General features: G+C 41.1%; 1 protein-coding gene and 1 long non-coding RNA gene across 7 annotated transcripts in view; both read left to right on the plus strand.

Annotated features, from left to right (window-relative positions):
* Nucleotides 1–23048, plus strand: part of PACRG (parkin coregulated) — a 494910-nt gene that overhangs the window by 295988 nt on the left and 175874 nt on the right. For all 6 annotated transcript variants that reach the window (XM_048844071.2, XM_048844070.2, XM_048844074.2 and 3 more), the window contains one exon: nucleotides 22628–22799. In XM_048844071.2, the coding sequence (XP_048700028.1) occupies nucleotides 22628–22799 (172 nt within the window). The remainder of the gene's footprint in view (nucleotides 1–22627; nucleotides 22800–23048) is intronic.
* LOC142071428 (uncharacterized) lies at nucleotides 5641–17663 on the plus strand. Its single transcript, XR_012667459.1, has 3 exons — nucleotides 5641–7714; nucleotides 15067–15216; nucleotides 17518–17663. It is a non-coding gene; the product is annotated as an uncharacterized LOC142071428 (long non-coding RNA).

Here is a 23048-nt window from a genome sequence, read left to right on the forward strand (position 1 = left end):
CTTGATGTGCATCATTTGGCTGTATAATGAAGTGATCTGTTTGCATATATGAGAAAAATCTTACTCAATTTCCAGTGAGAATATAAACATCACTCAGTTAAAGTATTTTCCACATATTTCATCATGCATGGTATTGACTCCCTAAATATGCAGATTAATGTGCTTTTTAAAAATATTTATCCACATGGAGCAAAGTGTTTCAGATGCAAAAATCAACAATTTTGTTGTATTCAATTGCAGTGTGGTTAATGAGACCAATGCATCTCAGTAAGCTCTAGACAGTTTGTTGATTAGAGGTGTTAAATAATTGGGTGCCCTTTAAGCATAATGGCAGGTTTCAGAGTAGCAGCCGTGTTAGTCTGTATCCACAAAAAGAAAAGGAGTACTTGTGGCACCTTAGAGATTAACAAATTTATTTGAGCATAAGCTTTCGTGAGCTACAGCTCACTTCATCGGATGCATTCAATGGAAAATACCACTGTAGCTCATGAAAGCTTATGCTCAAATAAATTTGTTAGTCTCTAAGGTGCCACAAGTACTCCTTGTCTTTAAGCATAAGTTTGTTTTGTAAATTAGTTAAATCAGCAATGGAAACAACCTTTGATTAGAAGTCTTTTACTTATTGGCTATTGCTTTTCTATGACTTACATACATTCAACATCAGATTTAAAGAACAATAATTTAGGTGCTAATAGGGCTGTCTTTGAATCCCAGTGCTTAATTTTTTTAAAAGTAGCTCCAAGAAGTGCCTTGATGGATAACAGACCGATATTAATTGTTGTGCCTTTATGCTAAATTCTTCCCTCAGTTGAATCTATAGTAGATATCACTTAGATTTGATTTTGTGCATTTAAGAGTCTGGCATAGATCTCCATTTTTGTGTATATACTGATAGCAGAGCTCTAACCAGGGGTGTATTTTCACTAAAAGCTGGTAGTGTTAGCAAAAAAATAAACCAACCCCTGCCTCGCCCCCCTCCACCCATAATACCACAACCCTCCCCACACTTTTATGTACCATTTGAAACAAGCATTTATGTGACGGGGGGGCCCCCAGCCTGTAGAAAGGACTGATTCTTGTTACATTGTTGCAAGTAGTGTCACCTACCCATCAGCAAAGACCATTATTCGGTCCAGCCTCATCAAGAGTCAGGAGCTTCTACTGAAGGCTTCTGAAAATGTGGTGGTTTAGTGAGATTAACATGGTTTACAGGGGAATGACTGTGGAATTGGCCTAGCCCATTCTGTGGTAAACTCCTTCCACCATGGAAGAGTCACTCTCCCTAGAGAGAGAAGGAAGAACTCATAAGACACACTCCCTTCATGGGCAGACACCAGCAGATCCCACATAGGATGCTCCATGGGTGAGGCAAAGACCCTGGAAAGAGCCTAATTAGGCAGGTAGCCAAGTGTCCACACTTTCTTCTCAGTTAAATCCCACCTTTTTGAACCTCATTAATCCTTCAAGACTTCCAAGTTGAGGATAATGCCCTGGCAGAGTCTGAAAACCTTTGTTCTTCCTATGTTGGCATTGCACAGGTCCTCACAAATATCCCTTTAAGTCTTGCTACAAGAGGATTTTCCAGAAGTCCTACCACATGGTTGCCCTGAGGAGTAAGTTCAAACTGGCAGTATCCACCAAGTCAGATAAGCAAAGATTTTGGTGCTGGGAAGCAAGCCTTTACCCTTGGGGAGATTGGGCTCCATTTCTTGCACTAGCAATAGCATCACGATACTTTATGAATTTCCAGTCTCTGACTTCCCATAGAGTTTGGGTTTTGTTTCTTTTTTTTTTTTTTTTTTTATTTATCCTCCTTCATGAGCCAGAGCAGTCTGAAGAATGTGGGGCAGGTCCTATGGCATCATCTGGACATCAAAGCTGCCTGAAGAGTTCCAGAGCATGAGTAGTCTGCAGACGCTTGGTCTCTACTGTTTGTAATACCAAAACGATTGTGGGTGTGGAATAGGTCTCCATCTAGTCTGAAATCTGATTTGACTCAATCCCTTTGTGGCCTGCAAAAATTTCAAGATGGAGACGACTCAACCAGTTATTGCAGCAAAATAAAACATGGAGAGTTCATTGTATCCATGGATTTAAAAAAAAAAAACACCTATATGTAATTGTTTCCATGTTATCATCTAATCCTTCTTCTTTATTTTATTATTTATTTGTATTACAGTGGTGCCTAAGAGCCCCAGTCATGGACCCCATTCTGCCAGTTGGTGTATAAACACAGCACAAAGGACAGCTCCTGCCCCAAAGATACTTATACTTACAATCCAAGTGTAAGACAAGAGACAATGGATGGATACAAGCAGATGAGGGAGTACAAGGAAACAATAGGACAATACTGGTCAGCATGACAGGCAGTGGTTTCAGCGCAGCAGTGGCCTAACCATGGTCAAGTTTTTAGTAGGCTTCACAGCAAAGGAGAGTTTTACGGTGGTTTGAGAGGATAATGAGTTAGTTTTGCAGACGTTTACAGTGACCTTCTCCCAAACGTGAGGGGAATCATGGGAGAAAGCATGAAGGTATTTGTTTGAAAATATAACAAGTGGGCAATGAAGGCTGATATTGGCCAGTTAAAGGTGGGAGTTAACTTTTGATGCTGAATGAGAGATGATAAGTAGGGAGGGGATAGGTCATGAAGGGCCTTGAAAGGGAAGATAAGTAGCTTATGTTTGATACAATGGAGAAGAGGAAGGCAGTGAAGAGATGCAAAGAGAGGGGAGACATGGTCTAAGCAACAAGCTAGGAAAATGATCTTTGCAGCTGCATTCTGAATGGATATCAGAGGGGCAAGATTGCATTTGTCAAGGCCAGAGGATAGGGTCTTGCCGCTAGATGTGGTGCTTTTTTCATTGATTTCCATGATTCAGAACATATTAGTTCGTAAAAGCAGTTTATTTAGACCATAAGATCTTTGAGGCAGTGACTGTCTTTTTGTCCTGTGTTTGTACAGCTCCTAGCATAATGGGATCCTGATCTGTGATTGGGGCCTCAAAGTGCTGCTGTAAGAGAAATAATAAAAACAATATTCCTTTATTTTCTTGCCTATATTTGAATTTTGTCTGCCGCCATATTACTAAATAATTTAGTTTTGTCAAGTCCTTCTAATGTATTTTACAATCTTCCACAATTTCTACTGATCTAAAGTGCTTTTAGTCTAAAAATTTTGCAGTCTCACTAATCACCCTTTTTTACATCTGTGATAAATATAGAACATTAATCCTAGTACTGATCCCTCGGGCATCTCTACTATTAGCTTTTTTTGCTTTCTTTCCTGTAACCAGCTTTTAATTCATGAAAGGATTTTATCTCACCCCCTGTGGCTACTGAGTTAACTTAATCTCTTGTGAGGGACTCTACTGAAAGCTTTTGGAAAGTCTCTAAATAGATATCTAGAGGGCCAGATATGATTTAGCTACTATTTTGTTAACTCTTAAAGATGTTCTTCAGACCACTTTCATGAAAGATCAACAGGCTGCAATTCTGGCTCTTCAAAATCCAGTCTAAGGGCAGGTCTACACTACAGCCAGGATTGATGCCAAAGACCTGCCAAATTGTCTGCAGATTGCTGTCCAGTCGACCCCTGTACTCTACCCCCGACGAGAAGAGTAAGGTAAGTCGACGGGAGATTTCCCGTTGACCCCCCCGTGGTAACTCAACCTAAGGTACGTCAACTCCAGCTACATTATTCATGTAGTTGGAGTTGCGTCGCATAGGTCGACTTACAGCGGTAGTGTAGACCTAGCCTAAGGGAAGCAGACTTCTGCTCAGTCTCTAGCTCTCTTATTTATAAAAGAGCAAGAGGGGTATACAACCTTCTACTTAAAAAATATTTCATGTCAGAGATTTCAGCTTAATCCTTGCCAAATTAGTGAAACAACCACTTGAAATACTTGATACTTGTAAATTTAAGATTCTGATTTGGGAAATTTCATATATAGAGTCAATTCTAGTTTGTCGAATTAGTAAAATATGGGTTCTCCTGATGATCTACCCAACAATCCATGGTAATGATCAGGTGGTTTTGCAAATGCAATATGAAGTCAGTGAGATTACTGGCTTAGTAAGGCATGGGTCCTTATATTCTAAATTCCTTTAGACAAGAACTGTGTGTTCCTTTATGTTTTGTACAGTGTTTTCCATGCTTAAGAAGTAGTAATAAATTTTGCCTAGACATATATTTAAGTCACTGGGGTTTAATAAAATATAAGGGAAGGCAGAATTTTCCCAATGTACCGTGGATGTGATATCAGAATAACTTCTAAAACAGATTTCAAGGCAGAATTTTCCCAATGTACTGTGGATGTGATATCAGAATAACTTCTAAAACAGATTTAACAAAGAGTGTGTGGGAGGCATGGAACAGCAATTCTGTTGTTGTCCCTTAACATCTGTCAGAACTACCCAATCAATCACGATGAGTATTTGGATCATGTGATCAAGAATATAATTTGTTTATCACCCCAGAGAGGCCATCAGTAAACAAGTTACTTTGCTCTAAATAAATGAAAGTGGGAGGAGGGTTAAATAATGTAGAGCTAACTAAAAAGTAACCCAATTATAGCCATATAGAGAAGCACATCTGGTTTTGTACATAAACTCTTACCTATTCCCTTATGTAATCTTCTTAGTTCCTTAAATAATGATTAGCCTAATGACGAAATGTTTTCCCCACTAATGTGTTTAAAATTAGAAGATTCAAGGCTCCCTGAGTTCAATTTTTATTTTTAGTCTTGTTTATAATTACGGTTATAAATTTTTAGATTGGGTAATCTAATTAATCAGACTTGAACCAGGGTATTATATTCACAGCTTAGTCCGGCTCCTTTGCACAGGCAGGGAACTGCAGAGGGAAAAACCTTTAGAGGGGGGTTGAGATGGGAGAATGTATGTGAGCCTGTATTTGAGAGGTAGTCAAACCAGGAGTCCCATGTTGTGAGTATTCATTGAGAGTTTTGGTTTGGTTTAGCTTTTGAATGAGCATCCAAGCCTACTGAGGTTTGTATTGTACTGAGGTATCTTCATTGTACTTGTAAAATAATTTAGGTGCCTCCTTGGAAGGTTAGATCTCAGCCCCAGATTTGTGTGAATGGTGTCTTTCCTCCTTTTCCATTCTGTATTTCTTAGTGCGATAAAATGACAATACAGTAGTCTTGCCACTTGATATCTGTCCTCCTTAAATTGTTTACTAAAGTGTATCTTGCCATTGTTCTGACAAGGAAAGCAGGCAGTGTAGCTTTGTATTTGTGATGGCCTTACAATCTAGTTTCAACTTTAGAGACAAATGTCAAAACTTGGCACCTTATGGAAAAAGTAACTACACCGTTTAAATTCAGAAAAAAAAGAATAACTTTTCTTTTTGTCATTGAGCCATGTTTTTGCTTTTTTATTATTTTAAGAAAGCAGTATGGATCAATAAGCAAAGGAAGTGCATGACAGAATTTGTCACTTAGACTAAGAAAAGGAGTACTTGTGGCACCTTAGAAACTAACCAATTTATTTGAGCATAAGCTTTCGTGAGCTACAGCTCACTTCATTGGATGCATACTGTGGAAAGTGTAGAAGAAGATCTTCTACACTTTCCACAGTATGCAGTATGCATCCGATGAAGTGAGCTGTAGCTCACGAAAGCTTATGCTCAAATAAATTGGTTAGTCTCTAAGGTGCCACAAGTACTCCTTTTCCTTTTGCGAATACAGACTAACACGGCTGTTACTCTGAAACCTGTCACTTAGATTAGTGTTTTACATAGTTTAAAACCTTCTCCAATAAATAACATCTAAAACCATAAAACTGCCACAGTCATACAATTATGTGTATGTCTGGAACACATGACAAAATATTATAAATGAACAAAATGTTAAGTATACATTACATTGCAAAAGGTCTCATAATGTTTATTTTGTGCTATAGCTTCATTATTCAAGCAGGGTTATTCTTTAGATTTGTTTGTAATTTGCCTTCAACAATTTCACTAGGTTGCATCCCACTGGTCCCACTTCCCTATGGATTTTTTCCTCAATTTTTTAACATTACTTTCATGTGCACCAACAACATAGAAGCTGATTTGACAGACAGCTTTGTCTGAGTAACTAGGATAAAAAATAAGGTTGGTGTCCAAACAAAAAAATTGTTCAGCTGCTGTCTTTAAGAATGGGATGAGGTTCCCTTCTGCTTTACCCTAATAATTCATTCTTGAGAAATAATGTATAATTCTATACTTCAAGATCTTTTCCCTATTATCTTAACTTCTTTTATCATTAATTTTATCACACCTCCCAACTGCAATCATCAGTTAAAAATGACAGCTGGAATTCTTTCGGGGATGGGAAAAATCAGTCTTTTTTCCAAAAAATCATTTTGGGGAGTTTTATTTTATGTTGAAACCACCATTGTGTATTTTGCAGGGGGGCAAATTAATCCACTGCCCTTTTAACAGGGTTTTAATGGGCGTGCTCTATTGTAAGGAGCAGAAAAGACATGGGAAGCCTACATGCCTCAGCAAAAGAAATGGGAGATCAGACACCTGCAGCAGCTTTATCTGCTGCTCTCCCTGGTCTCAGTTCTCTGTTGTGGGAGGAATGTGTTATGGTCAGAGGAAGGAGCTCACAGGGAGATGTGTTATGAGCAGATGAAAGGGCTGCCCCTGGCCTGACTACTACTGGGAATGTCTTATTCCTCTTTGCTAAACATCTGGGTGGGAGGTGGAATTCACTAGGGCCTGCCCTAGACATCTTTAATGCAGAACTTAAGGGGTTTTCTTCACACACCCGTCACTGGCTGGGAGCCCTAGTAAGCCATCAGATGCTTCACAATGATAGTGGATAGGTTGACCTAGGGATTTCTCAGATGTCAAACTGTGGGTGAGGCTTAATCCTGTTTTGTAGCTAGGAGTGTCTGTGGGCCATTAAACATACACATTCCTCCCAAATTAAACACATACATTAAAATGATGCTTTATTTGGCAATTGCAAATAACTGGGTGTGATGTTATTGACATGTACTGTGACCGTATAGACCATTGTTGCAATCAAGGTCCTATAGTTGCACCAAATCTTGTACAAAAGAGGTCAAGTAAGGTGTCTATGGAAAGGCTGTAATTTGCTGGTTATGATTATGCTGTCTGTATGTGTGTATCATTTTTGTATCTGAAGTTATGAATATTGGCTATGTACTTGATCTCAATGTGTTTGATTCTAATTAGCATCAGTGAAGCATTTGGTCAGCTTCTTGAGAAAGGACTAGTCTGAGTAAGTGCCCAATCAAGAAACACTTAACTGAGATGGACTTTGGGAGATGCCAATCCACATCTGAGCTTTCCTGGGAATGTCCAAACTAACATGTAAACAATGGTGTTGGCCTGCAAAAATCTGAATCATTCATGGACATGTGGCTTGCCCAGGTGGCTACAAACTCCATTTTGCTGCGGTGATTTTGCACAGAAGAACAAAGGGGTTTCTGCCCACAAGAGAGAGAATATAAAAGGCCCTGGAAGCCTCTCCATTTTGTCTTCAGCTTGCTCAAGAAATGGCCTCTCCACCCCAAAGAGATGCCTGAAAGAAACTGGGACAAAGAACTGTAACTGTGGGGGTGTTAGTGATTGCTGGACCCAGGTCATAGACCACAACGTTGGTCTGAAAAAGATTGGGCCCAGACTAGGAAGGAGTCTAGTCTGTGAAAGAAGCTTATTGGAACATCTCTGAGGGTGAGATTTACCTGTATTCCATTTCCTACTATATTAGGCTTAGACTTGCGTGTTTTGTTTTATTTTGCTTGGTAACTTACTTTGTTCTGTCTGTTATTACTTGGAACCACTTAAATCCTACTTTTTATACTTAATAAAATCATTTTTATTATTAATTCACCCAGAGTAAGTAAGTAATACCTGGGAGAGCAAACAGCTGTGTATGTCTCTCTGTCAGTGATATAGAGGGCGGACAATTTGAGTTTACCCTGTATAAGCTTCATACAGAGTAAAATGGATTCATTTGGGGTTTAGACTCCCAGAAAGACTGAATACTGGGTGCTGGGAAAGTCCCTGTTAACTGAGAAGCCCCTGGGCTAAGTGAATCTTAGTTTCTGTGCACTTGGTCTGTGCTCTGGCTGACTGGAGTGTCTAAGTCAGCAAGATGGGAGTGGAGGGAAGCCTTCTCTGGCAGGGGGATTTGCTCTCAGTGGTATCCCAGCACATCTAGTGACAGTCTTGAGGGAGTTTCTGTGACCCAACCCATCACACTGGGGTCAGGGTTTAGTAAAATGGGGGTAAGCAATGAAGCATTTCTTTAAGTCATGTGCACCACCATTTATATCCCAGTCTAAAAATTCTCATTTATTGTGCCTGTGGATTTCTTATGGCATGTTAACATGTCTCATAAAAGAGCAGAGATGAAGCAACCGTGTATGTTTGAGGTGTCTGAAGGTTTTTTAGCGCCTAGAAGGTTATGAATAGAAAACGTGCAATCTGAAGTAGGGGAGATGGGTTTTTGTCTGTCACTGAGATAACAGTGTGTCTCCATTACTTCCTTCACACAAACAGTTCTTGAGCACATTCCACATTTATCAGAGCTATGTTTACGGAACACTTTTTTCTGAGGGTACATCTGGCTGCCATTACTGTGTTTGATCAATTAATAGAAAGCAAATCCATTTAAGTGTGATCCATAATCATTTGTTATATTAGAAATATTTCACATGCCCTTGAGAAAACTGTTGAGTCAGAAAGTATCAGTAGAGCCTAACTAAATGAATAGTTAAATACAACCACTTGATTTTCTTTACTTTTGTATTCTTGGGTATCTTACATATCAGGTAGTCTCAGCTATTTTGGTTCTAGAGTTAATGAGAGTGAAGCCTGATATCCTATAGTAGGACAAGTTAGTAATAAAATATTGGATCACACTCATTCAGAACTACCTTAATAGGGGGTGGTAGAATTAAATATCTGCCTCTCAGATGAGACATAAAGAGAAAATATCATTAATTTCCCCATGCTCTGAAATATCATGAGTTAATAGAAACTTAAACATGAATAAACCGTGAAGTACATTTGAAAATAAAGGATCAAATTTAACCCTGATGTAAGCCATTGGGAGTTGTCTGCTTACACCATTGCTGAATATGTTCTGCCATCTATATTATGTTCAGAAATGTAAGGGCAAGGTCTTATAGGAATTGGGAATTAACAGCATAGAAATATAATTCCCTTGTGATGCAATTGGAGATCCACAACATGCAAAGTGCTATATGCTTGTGATTTCTATGACTGATTATTGATAACATTGCTATCTTTACTGGAGGGTTTGTTTTGGTTAGTTCTTCAAGTTGATGCAGCAGTGTATTCCACTTAGAGGTAGGGGGGTGTGTGTGTATGTGTGTGTGTGTGCATGCGCACGCACCCAGCACACCAGAGCCAGAGAAATTTGCCTAGCAGTACCCCTAGGAGGTAGCACTTGCACCTCATGGCCATAGTCCCGCCCTTGGCTATATGAGGCAGCACTTTCTCGACACCTCTCCCCACCCCCTAGTTCCTTCTTACCACCTGTGACTGGAGTCGGAGCTCTGTGTGGTTCTTAACCTCACAATCTTTCTCTTTTAGTGACTTGCTCTAATTATATATGGTTAGTTAATATCCTTAGTATTAGCAGTTAAATATTTCCCTGGTGATGACCTCACCAGGGTTCAAACATTGTCCATCACGTGGGAGTGCTTGCTGTATTTGGATGAGGCCCATGTCAAAGAGTAGTATTCAATTTACAGGTGATTCACAAACCTCACTCAGGTGGCTAGGGACCTTCACCCATGCGGCCTGCTTCAGCATTGAAACCTACATCAGAGCAGAGTTTGCCCTCGGATTCAGAGAATGCTATTGTCAGAGCTGCTGCCTCTTCAAAGAGATGGAGGAACCACTTTCCATCAAGTGCACCAGGAAAATGTTGCATAAGACTAATCAAGACCATTCCAGGTCTCATGGAGACTTTTCTGCCTCCTCCAAGAAAAGTATGGTCCGGCATGGTGTTACTGCCAGCACACAGGATGGAACAAGTCCTTCCAGCCGCTCTCCTGTACTGCCTTGGGAGATCAGATTCCACACCATTGACTCTGGTTCCAGCCTCAGGGAGTCCAATGAGTCTGGTACCAACAAAGGTGATGCTGGTATGAGCTATGTCTACACTAACGGTATACCACATGGCAACAGACTTCCTCTGCCTTTCCATCCTGACCTCTCCCTTGGTCCAGGATTTCACCAGGGCTACATCATTTACAGCCCAGTTGTCTGGGTGGGCTGCTGAACCATTGGGTTCGATGTTTCCCTGCTGTAGAAGTGGGGCTGGTGCCAGGCTCAGTATAAGGGACCTCTTCAGCACCAGGAAACTCCTCTGCACTGCTGCATTTTTGCACCACCAGTGTTACTGTGGTGAAACTCCCTGCCCTCCATTTCAACACTGTCAGCTGTGTTGGTACCACAAACGACTTCCAGGCTGCTGCTGCCCTTGGCACCGGAACCAACTGAGATGTACTCTGTGCTGGTGGTGCTGTTTTGGCTGACAGATAAGTCAGATCAGTTGCTCGCAATCTCAGGGCTGGCTCCACCTGTACCCTGGGACTCCTCAGTTTCAAGGGTGGAGGTCCTCCTCCTGCTTTCCATTGCCTGGCCCACATTGGGGATCATCATGAATACCAGAAATGGGGTGCATTCGTCTCATGGTGAGGATGGGGGCCCCTGATACACTGCCTGCTGGCTACCAGTGCCTTACCCTTGAGACCAGTGACCTCAATGGAATCTGTGGGACATTCCTCAGTTTCAGAGGTCACACTCCTCATCTTGTTTCAAGGCAAGATCACTGGGCATGTTGGTGGCTGGGCTGCCACCGCAGATTCAGGTACCAATTGAGCCTTTCCCATACGGAGCCTCCAGAGTTGTCCTGTCCAGGTCTGCCATTCCAGGACTGGAAATTAAATGCTTCCTCTTCTTCCCCAGATAATTCAATAGTGCCTGGCTTTTTGTCTCCTTCAGTGCCTGAGAACTTCAGGGCCTACCAGGACCTTTCTCAGCAAATGGCTGCTTCCCCGGGCATTCAGGCAGAGATTCTGCAGGAGAATACCTTTAAGTTGTTGGTCATCCTACAGCCATCTGCCCCTCAAAAGTTATTTGGAGCGTGCCAGCTTTGGTGTTGCCTACTGCAAAGTGTTTGGAGAAATGCTACTTTGCACCAGTCCAGAGATTTGAGGGCTTTTATTCCCCCCACCCCAGCCCCTATTTCCCTGGTCATAACCATGGTGAACAATGGAGCTCAGCAGGGCAAATTTAAGTCCACTCTTAAGGACAAGGACTCAAAGAGGATGGATTTAATGGGAAGAAAGATCTATACCTCCTCTGCCTTGCAAATGTGGATTGCAAACCAGCAGACATGTTGTCCACACATGACTCTTTGAATTGGACAGCTATGTCTAAATTTACAGACCAGCTGCTTGAAACCTCCAGGGAGGAATTTCAGTCATACGTCACTGAAGTCTGCTTTGTAGCCAAGACATCACTGAGCAGTTTGCTGCTCTAGACCTTCAGGATGTTTATTTTCATGTGGCAATTTTGCCAAGCCACAAAAAATTCCTCTGGTTTGTCATGACGGATCACCATTTTCAGTACACAGTGCTACCTTTTGGCCTCTCTTCTTCCCACCTGTGTTTTTTACCAGATGTGTGGTCGTGGTGACAGCATACCTCCAGAAAGAAAAATCCATATCTTCCTGTATCTGGACAACTGGCTATTAAAGGACAGGTCCAGGGAAGAAGTTCTTTCTCATGTACACTTTACACTGCATTTACTCGATTCTCAGGATCTCATCCTAAACACCGGGAAATCAACATTTGTTCCCACTCAGAAAATCAAGTTCAGTGGGGCCCTAGTACTCTGAGTTTCAGAGCATTTTTGCCAACTGACCATTTTCAGACAATTCACCAACTTTGCCTCTGTTTGCAGGTTCAACCTTCCATGACAGTTTAGACATGCCTGAGGCTGTAGGGCCACATGTCCACTTGCGTGCAAGTAGTACAGTTTGCAAAATTGTCTTTGCCCTCTTCAGATGTGGTGCAGGACAGTTTACCGTCCAACTCCTCACAGCCTTGGACACATTGGTCCATCTCCCTCTGCTGGTCAGGGCATTCCATTTGTCTAGCCCTTACCAACCAGGACTGTTGTCACTGATAGGCTGGAGAACACATCTGGGATCACTGAAAGTTCAGGGTCTGTGGTCAGAGTAGGAAGGACTTTCTGGGGCTTAGTGCTTCACATACATTGCAGTGGTACTGTCAGTAAGTATTATGTGAACAGGCAAGGGGGAGCACACATTACGGTGCTCTGCCAGAAGGCAATCAGGCTGTGGCAGCTCTGCATTGAAGAGCATATCAATCCTATAGCTGATCGCTTGCCCAGGGTCCAGAATCATCTCGTCCAATCAGGACTATCTCAGCACGTTTTTTAACCTGGCCCCGGAAACAAGTGTTCTGAGAGTCATCTTTGCAACTTAGGGCATCCTGATGATCAACCTGTTTTGCTACAAGAGACAACAGGAAGTACCACCTGTTCTGCTTTCAAGGGAGCCTTGGCCCAGGCTCCCTGACCGATGCCTTTCATCTCAGCTGGCATTTGGCTCTCTTGTATGCTTTTCCTCTGATCCTGATCATTCCACAGGTTATCCTGAAGCTGAAAGCGGATGAGACCAAGATCATTCTCATTGTCATGGGGTCCACTCATGGCACCTCCTCCTGGCTGTCCTGGGGATTAGCTCTGCCAGGTGCTGCCCTCTTTGGCGGTGTCCCTACCCATTGTACTTTCTTACCCTGTGGGTCCCTCTCTCTCCCTCTCCAGAAACTGCAGCCTCCTCTTTGTGACTTGATCCTCTGGCCAGGTCACTATGTGGATTCCCCCTTTGGGAGGCATGGGGGGTGGGGAACAAAGTATTTCTGGAACAATTTGTCTGAGGCAGACCGCCTCGGACCACCACTTTGCCTGGTCTGTGCCACATACTTGGTGGTTGATAGGAGAACCCAGCGCTGCCCTCTGTTCCAGGTTCCAGCTAAGGGGCCCTCTAATCAGCAGCCAAGGTCTACACTCCCATTCCTTGCTGCTTTTCCCCTAAGCCTTCTCCTCTCTTCCTGGCTCCTCTTGTCTGGGCTTGCCAGCATCCCAGCTGTCTCCTCCCAGGGAGTAACTGTGACCTACCCTCTATAGTCCCAAACATAGCTCCCTTCTCCCAGGGAGTGACTGCACCCTACTTCCCTGCAGACCCCTTTCTGCTCTCAGCTCCAGGGCTTTGAGGAACAGGGGCCTCTCCTGTTCCTATCCAGCTGAGCCTGCTTCCATCTGATGAAGTGAGCTGTAGCTCACGAAAGCTCATGCTCAAATAAATTGGTTAGTCTCTAAGGTGCTACAAGTACTCCTTTTCTTTTTGCGAATACAGACTAACACGGCTGTTACTCTGAAACCTGCTTCCAATTAGTGGTCCTATGTAGCTAAATCTCTCCCTTGCTCACTGCGTAATTGGTTGATTTGGGCCTGCCTGGCCTAATTTAACCCTCTCTGGGCCAGTATGGGGAATACACCACATCACACCTGGCATGGTCGAGGGAGTGTTGATTCTTCAACTTTCTTGTGCTATTGATTCAGCCTCTCATATCCCTTCTTCTCCATCCTGACCTGCTCAGGCAGAATCACAGTCACACCTTGCATTGCACACTCTGCTCCCAATGGAATTCAACCGACAATGGCTTCTATCCAGGACATCTTGGAATACTCACTGTGTTTTCAGTCATCAGGCCTTGTGCTTAGCTCTATGAGGGTGCATCTGGCAGCAATCTCAATGTTTCATCCCCCTGTTCATGGAAAATGAGTTTTTTCCAATGCCATGGTAGTTTGATTCTTAAAAGGACTTAATCTCCATCCCCTGGTCTGAGAGTCAGGTCCTTTGTGGGACCTTAACACAGTAGTGGCAGCACTGATGAGTCCTCTGTTTGAGCCTCTGGCATCTTGTCCCTTTCCCTTTTTGTGTCAAAACTGCATTCTTGGTTGTGGTAACATCCACAAGGAGAGTCTGTGAGTTGCAGCTCTGATGGCAGAGCCTCCTTATGAACAGTTCACCAAACACAATGTGACTTTATGGCTGCTCCCATATTTTCTGTCTAAAGTGGTCTCACGGTTTCATTTGAACCAAGCAGTATATTTGCCTGTGTTCTTTCTTAAGCTGCATTCATCCCCAGAAGAACAGCATCTCCATATGTTAGATTTCAGCTGATGTCTTCTGCCTGAATAGGACTAAATTGTTCCATGGTTTTCCTCATCTGTTTGTGTTATATGCAGATCATGTGAATGGGCAAGTGATCTCTTGACAAACGATCTCTAAGTGAATAACATCCTGTATCAAGGCTGCGTATGAAATAGCTTCGACTATGCCTCCTTAGTGGCTGTGAGCTCATTACACGACATTTGCAGGGCTGTCAGGTGGTCATCGATACATATGTTGATGAACCATTATGCCATTAACGCATCATCCACAGCTGATGCAAACTTTGGGAAGGTGATCCAGCAATCCATGTTTTAGATGGATTCTGAGCCCAGTCTTCTGTGAGTACTGCTTGTGAGTCACCAAAATGGACTACCTGGCTACAGCTACTCAAAGAAGAAAGTTACTTACTCTTACTGTGGTTCTTTCAGATGTGATGCAGATGTATATTTCATGACCCAACCACTGTCCCATCTGCAACAGAGTCTATTCCCTGGGTGAGCAGAGCGAAGGAACTGAAGGGAGTCCAGGTGGCACTGCATCATATAGCCAGGGGAGGGGCTATGGCCATGAGGTGTGAGCATTGCCTTGTACAGGTACTGCTAGGCAAAATTCTCCAGCTCCACCTAAGTGGAATATACATCTGCATCACATCTCAAAGAACCACAGTTACAGTAAGTAACAGTTACAGTTGTTTTGGATATTACCTTGTGCAAATCGATTGCAACACAACCCGATTTTTAAAAAACACTGCCTAAAATGCTCTATTTCTTTGCCTCAGGATAAAAAACAGAAGAAAGTAGATGGGTTGCACTGGAACTGTTAACCTACAGTTGGAGATGAAACCAGCATGGATTTGGCAGCCGTCTCGGCTGCGAGATAAGGCAGCAGCAAAGTAAGGCAGGCAGGAAGCAGGAACAGTCAGCCTGTGGTAAGGGGTTGTGTTGCCTCATTTTGCAGGGTAGATATGGGTGGAACCTCCTTCTGTGAGTGGGAGCTGAAGCTGGGGAATTGACAGGGCACATGTTACTAACAGGGGAGAGAGAAGAAGAACTAAACATTCTTCAGTTTTCAGTGCAGATCCTGGTCGTATACTCCTCCTTGGTGTTCTTAGGATTAAATGTCATTGCATTCCACCTCTTTTTGAAAAGTGCATTGGGAGATCATGAGCATGGAAAATACTATACAGAACTAAATTATGTTCTGTCCTATTGTATTAAATATATTGAAACAGTTTCTCTCCCTAACATTTCCCAACCACTTTATTTTTTTGTGATATCATACTTTATAAACAGATTGGGGGGAAATCATCTTGTTTAATTCTGTAAGGAAAAGCTATCTGAAAAGGTCAGGTCATTCAGCTCTCACATTATCTCTTTTGCAAGTAACCCCTTAGTTATAAATTATATTTTAAATTAAAAACTAGCAAGTTTTTAATGTTATATTTTTGATGAATTAATACTTGGAGGGTATATCAGAGCTACTTCTTCCAGGACAGTAACACACAATGGACAAAGTATGTTGCTTCATTTAATTTAATTACGAAAGGCAGCTATTTGCTTTTGTTCTACTTTTCAGAACATTAATACCTCTGCAGTGTGTTGAAAAGATTCTAAATTCATCTTGGCTTCTGTTGTAAGGATTACCATTGGAGTGCCTAAATAATCTTTCCCTCTTTCCCTTGTTATGTTTCCTTTAGTGCCCATAGCTTTTTGTCTTCTGTTGTGCTTTACAGTAGATATTTTATTATAAGATATAAGCTATCGGTGTGTCTACTTCCTTTTTTTTTGACAATACATTAAATAAGATACTAGAGATAATTCAAAATAAAACTCAGTAGTGAGTGGATTTATGCATTGAGGCTATACATTAAGTGTTAAAAGATGAGTGGAGATTGAAATGTTGGAGAATATTTCTGGCTGGGAAACTGGAGAGGACTAAAGCTATGGAGTATAGCAGTCAGAGTAGAGATGTGAAGAATAAAAATGACATGCAAAGATACTACATCTGAAATTGCACTTGCCCTACAGTGGAAAGATACTGTGGGTCAGCAGTAGCCATTCATTAGGTGAGGTTAAAGCTAGCTTCCCGTTATAAGCCCAAATTTCAAATCTACTCCCATTAAGAAACTAATGCCCCTGAAAATTCACATGCTCCATCTTTTCCACATCCAGAATTTTTCTGGGAAGTTTAGGAAAAAATCAGAAAAGGAGCTTGAAAGTTACTGTGTTTAAAAAATGTCCCCATCTTTGACTTTTTGAAAATTCCAGGCACCATTCACAAGCACCAAAATTCACATTTCAATTAAAACCACCAACAATAAACAAATACTCACTATAATTGGTAAGGAGTGAGATTTAATCCTGGAGTAAAGGGAAAAATTAATGTATGCCACATTAAGGCTATGTCTACACTAATCTGCCAGCCTGCTTATCACTCAGGCTGAGAATTTGCTAATTCATATCCTACCTATCTAGTATGTTAAGCTCAGTTTGCGGTTTTGTTTATTTACTAAGTAATCTGCTTTGAGCAGTTTGCTATCACTTATAATCACTTACAACCTATCCTTCTGTAGTTAAACTTATTTTATTTTAATCCAAACCAGTGTGTGTTTGATTAAGGTGTCAAGGGAAAATCTCAGCTTGGTTACCACAAGTGTGCATGGTCCTCTTCACATTGAGGGAGAGGTGGACCGGATATTAAACCCATAAACTGGCCAGATTTGACCAGGGCAGGATGGTACTACTCTGGGGTCCTACGCTGGGAGGCTGGTGGTTAGAGAGCTTGCATGTAACTGCAGCTGGGTGTGTCCCTACCTGTGTGAATGCTGATCAAAGTGCAAGCTTAGAGGGCTTTGCAACTTGTCACAGCACCATTGTGTGAGAGGGAGTCCAGGATGGCGGGTCAGAGGGCTCAGTGGTACCCCAGATCCAGGTGGGACCCCAGAGTGAACCGATATTTTCCTTCTTTATCTAATAAGGAGTGGAAAGGTTAACTATTTCAAGCAAAGATGTTCTAAATTACCCATAAGTACTTTGGGTAGTTGGCAAACTGTAATAGATCTACCAGATGCTTTAGCATTCTGCCTGTTCCTATTATCTAAGCTATATCTGGATCAGATGTTTTGTATCTTCATCTATCTGCACTGCCTCAACTATGTTAAAAACAAAAGATGAAAAAAATGAAATGAGCAAAAGATTGGAGAGCTCTTGACATACTCTGTCCTTCTCAGTATAGTGAACCTTGCTTTGCACAAGACTAAAAATTGGGCAGAAGGAGCAGATTACAACAGAGGATATTTCAGAGGAACAAAGAGCACTTTTTTGATATGCAAAATTTGGGGATTCTGCATTGGGAGCATGAACATAAAGAAGGATTTTCAGGTCAGTGACCCCAAAGTTCTGGAAGCCCCACATACTTTTTTAAATGGCATTATTAATAAAGCTGTACCAGTGGCAGAGATTCATAATCCCTTAATTATTTTGTTGGTCTTCCTTTTAACTGTTTGGTGAAAATCAGCATTTTTTTTAATTAAAAGGGGCAGATTTTTAATAAACTCAGATAACATCCTAGATTGTGGTTTGTTTTATATATAGTGTAAGAGATTACTTTTAGGTTTTGTAACTGGATAAATGGCAAGGCCTTACAGAATCTCCTTCCAAGCTCTGAGCTGACAGATGAGAGGTGCTAAATCTTCCAGACCCTCCATCTATCATAAAGTATGTTCTTTGTAAATCTTTACTGACCCTTATCCTCATCTCCTGTTTGCCCATGTATCTCTCTCTCTCTCACACAAGCACTATCACTACTATTTAGGGGAATCCTAGAGGGAGCTGGAGGGAAAAGTACAATAAAAAAGGGGCGGGGGGGGGCAATAGCAGAAAAGAGCATCATTACACTTTTCTTGCCTATATTTTACCAAAACGAATATAAAGAAAAATTGATAACTATGGTATAAATGATGTAATAGGCTGGATGATATAGTTGGCACTGGCATACAGGTATGACCACAGGCAGGTACAGTGTATGATTCCACAGATCTGCACTATAAGGTCCCTGACAGACCCTTTTCAGAGTGCTTAACTAATAGCAGTGTGCACACACATCCATCTGATCAAATGACCAAAACCAGGGATATAACAAACCCACTTCCTCATTATCTCTATTTTTGGCCAACCTGAACACTTGTGGAATACATGCCTGACCACTTGTAGATAGTTTAGGGAGTTTTAGATTTCTCTGTTGAAGCTTGTTCATTTTTATCATGCGTTGCATAGTCTGGTTGTTAAATGTTGTGGGGTTTTTTGTAGAGTTTAGAACTTTGTCTACTCTGGCAATTGCTGAATAAACAATAGAGTTTAAAAGGTGTTATTCCATTTCAGACCAGCGTCCCAGTGCTTGCAATGCTTGGATGAAGACATTCATTGAAGTGCACTTAAAATATAGCACATCCTCTTGCAATTAAAATTACTACACCATTGAATATGATGTCTCCAGGAAATCAGATCCAACTTGTAGGCAATGTTATCTAAAAACATATTACATTAAGTAATCAGTTGAGATCGATTTTTATGAAACTATATGGGAATGTAAGCCCTACTTGTTTGTGTGTCTGAAACAGTAGCTTCTAAATGCCAGGGTTGCTTTGTATAAAATTTAAGTATGACGGATTGAAGAACTCCCATGATTTATTTATCAATTCGGGTCTTCATTATCAAACCTCTGTCCCTTGAGTTCTGTCCAACTGCCTTGCTTTCCTTATTTAATGGATAGAAGAGCCAAGAAGCTGTTTTTTTAACTAGTTACATTGTTTTTGTCTCATTTGGAATTTTTCCTTTAAAGCTTAAATTTGTAAAATAGTCCAAGCATCATCTATCTTCCATGAAACATTTGCAGGTTTTTAATACAGATGTTTATAAACTGTGATCACTCTTTATTGGAATATATTAAAATACCATTAAAGGCCTGACCTAAACTTAGAATATTCAGAGGTAAGGTTGCCACTGGAATCTATTTCTATCCAGATCTTACAATTTATACAGTGCCACCAGATCTTACAATTATACACTGCCACCAGTATATAAAAAGTTTATAACAACTATTGAGGATTCTTCATAAAACCCAAAATTGCAACGTCTTGGCAGTTTTTGAGCATGTTCAGCCAAGAATTGCAGCTTTAACTCAGAATATTTTTGTGGGTGGAAGCAAAAAGAAAAAGGATTTTTTGAGCATAAACAAAAAATTTGCATTTTTCTCAGTACATATGTATAATAGCCACTTTTCAAAGCTAAACAATAAACACAAAAGCAAAAGGTTTCACACCACAGAATTTAATGCAAAAATATTTCTGGCTTCCATATTGTAGGAGGACATTCAAGTCTGCAAAATCAAGATATATTGGCTGTACACTTGGTCAGCTGAAGTGGTACTAAGCTAAGCCACTGAGAGGTTGAGAGCCAACTAGGAGTGAAGATCACAGTCAACTAATCTCTCCTTCATAGATAGAGATATATCTATACATCCTGTTGTTCGTGATTTTGAAGAAGTTTTGTAATCCTTATCAAAAGTCATATGCTGTATTTTATTAAACCTAGAAATCATATTCTGCTCAAGGCTGAAATATACTTCTGATGTAACTGTAGTGTGTAGAGGTAACACGAACTGGAGTGCTTCCGAGAGGCTAATTATATGACTTGGATCAGGGTCACAAAATGTTTTATTTATGGCAGCGGCCAGTACCATTGGCTCAAGTAGCTATTGTACATTTTTTTAAAAATATAATGCAATGAAAATATAACAACCAGTATTAAAAATGACCAACTAATACATCCACTTCAGAAAACACAAAATTAAAGATGTCTAGTAAGAAAGTAAAGGTGGATATTCCTTGCCCCCTAGACAGATAACAGGATTGTTCTGCCTCTTGTTAGTCATTTCCCAATACCTACCATCTCTGAACCTTGAAGGCTTTCTGCTCACACCACCATTTCTTACCATATATCCCAATAGTTCCTTCTGTAGTGGCTAGTTTGGTTGCTGAGTTGGATCTCGCACCTGGAGCCTGTATTTACTGTTCCTATTGGTTTCTGTTGTCAGGGACTGGGTGAGCAAGTTATTTTTGCCAGCTCACAAGCACTGTTTAGTAGCAGTATGGATGTCCTTAAGAAACAAAGCCAGCGTCCATCATTTTTTAATTTAAATGTTTTCTGTTTCTGCTGTAGTAGAAAGAAAAGGAGTACTTGTGGCACCTTAGAGACTAACCAATTTATTTGAGCATGAGCTTTCGTGAGCTACAGCTCACTTCATCGGATGCATACCATGGAAACTGCAGCAGACTTTATATACACATAGAGAATATGAAACAATACCTCCTCCCACCCCACTGTCCTGCTGGTAATAGCTTATCTAAAGTGATCATCAAGTTGGGCCATTTCCAGCACAAATCCAGGTTTTCTCACCCTCCACCCCCCCACACAAATTCACTCTCCTGCTGGTGATAGCCCATCCAAAGTGACAACTCTCTACACAATGTGCATGATAATCAAGTTGGGCCATTTCCTGCACAAATCCAGGTTCTCTCACCCCTTCACCCCCCTCCCAAAAACCACACACACAAACTCACTATCCTGCTGGTAATAGCTCATCCATTCTTTGTGTGTATATAAAGTCTGCTGCAGTTTCCATGGTATGCATCCGATGAAGTGAGCTGTAGCTCACGAAAGCTCATGCTCAAATAAATTGGTTAGTCTCTAAGGTGCCACAAGTACTCCTTTTCTTTTTGCGAATACAGACTAACACGGCTGTTACTCTGAAACCTGCTGTAGTAGAGATATTCAGAGTTGATTATGATGTATGTCCTCTAGACAGAGACAAGGTAGGTTGTCCTTTTATTGGACCAACTTCTGATGGTGGAAAGTACAACCTTTCATGGTACACAGAACTCAGACACTCTTCTTCAGGTCTGGAGAAGGGAATCCGTGTCTGAGCTCTGTGCAGCTCAGATTTTACCCTCTGTGTAGCTCAGGTTGGTCCAATAAAAGATACTACCTCACCTACCTTGTATCTCTCATATCCTGGGACCAACACGGCTACAACAACGCTGCAAACAACTGTAGATAAATATTCTGTTTAAAAACTCTGTCAAAATAGAAATTCCACTCCTGATATCAGTTTTGGAAGCTGTTAGCAGAGAAATGACAACTATTTAATATGTAAAAATAACACATAGCCCTAAGCTCAGTCTGTTGTTTCATGAGCCAGTAGGACCGAGGAGCACTTTGAAGGCAATACACTCCATTTCTGGGGAGAGCAAGTGCATCAGTGATGAAGCAGCTTTCTTATCTATGCTCAGAATGGCATTAACAGATCTGGGGAAGTAGCCTCTAGCCTGGTCCCCTTTGGCTAGAGAAAGTCTGCAATACCAGGCCTCTGAGGGGGTGACAGAAATAAAAGGCAGAAAAGTCTCATTATTTTAGAGGACACCACCTCCTTCTAAAAAGACCACAGGTGGTAAGGTTATTGCTCCATCAGGATACTCTCAAACTTTAGACACAGAAGGACAACAGAAATGGGTAGGATTCCTCAATAATTTTCTCTTAACCTGTGTTATTGCTCTTAATCATTTACTAATTAAAAATGAGGACTATATTCAAGGGAACTGTAAACCATACATATATTGCATTCCTATAAAGTTATGATTTTTTTGTTGGTCAGACAGATTTTATTTGATCCATTTTGTATCTCAATATATTAAGGCCAGATTTTGCCACTGTTGCTCAAACTAAGTAGTACTTTTTTCTATAAGTAGTGCCACTGGAATCAGTGGAACTATGCATACTGTAAGCTCCTATTTACCATGAGCAAAGATAATGGAATGTGGTCCTAACTTTACTAGAGTACTCACATACTGGTTTTAGACACATGCATTTTATGAGAGTCTGGAAAAGACTGACAAAAGATTGTTTGTTTGTTTTTATTGGCAACAGTACCAAAAAGAAGTCCAGGAGCATGTTCTTCTTAGCTCTCCACTTTAGATCTAGTGGTTAAGGACTTAAGAATTTCAGCCATCATGCCAAACGCCATACTTGAGAGATGGTGATATCCTACTGTGACACACTGACTTTATTATTGCATATTAAAACTCTTTGTGAATGTGGCATGAGGTTAAGGTGACCAGATAGAGAGTGTGAAAAATAGGGACGGGGGAGGAAGGTAATAGGTGCCTATATAAGACAAAGCCCTGAATATCGAGACTGTCCCTATAAAATCAGGACATCTGGTCACCCTACATAAAGTATATCAGTCACCCTCATTCAGTTTGTTTCTTCTGTGTGCCTTCTCAGGTGGAGATTGAGAAACTGGACTATCATCACTATCTGCCTCTGTTTTTCGATGGGCTTTGTGAAATGACATTTCCCTATGAGTTTTTTGCTCGGCAAGGAATCCACGACATGCTGGAACATGGGGGAAACAAGATTCTCCCTGTCATTCCTCAGCTCATTATCCCAATAAAAAGTAAGTGAGTATGTGGGAAAAACCCAGAAATGAATGTATATAGTGTTACTTTTTGACAAGTAGCTAATTAAGCAATAAAACAATGACAGGTTGTGCATTTCCAGGAGATTACTGGAAACCTGAGTAAATGGTGAGGTATGGGGCCAGAAGGCTTTCAATCACCTAATATGTGATTAGCTATCCCAGAGAAATGTGCTGTCTGGCATGTATTTTTCTTATTACAGAGTGGCTCTTGGTATTTAGAAAAGT

The sequence above is a fragment of the Caretta caretta genome, chromosome 3, assembly GCF_965140235.1.
Source record: "Caretta caretta isolate rCarCar2 chromosome 3, rCarCar1.hap1, whole genome shotgun sequence".
In the NCBI taxonomy this organism is placed as follows: Eukaryota; Metazoa; Chordata; order Testudines; family Cheloniidae; genus Caretta; species Caretta caretta.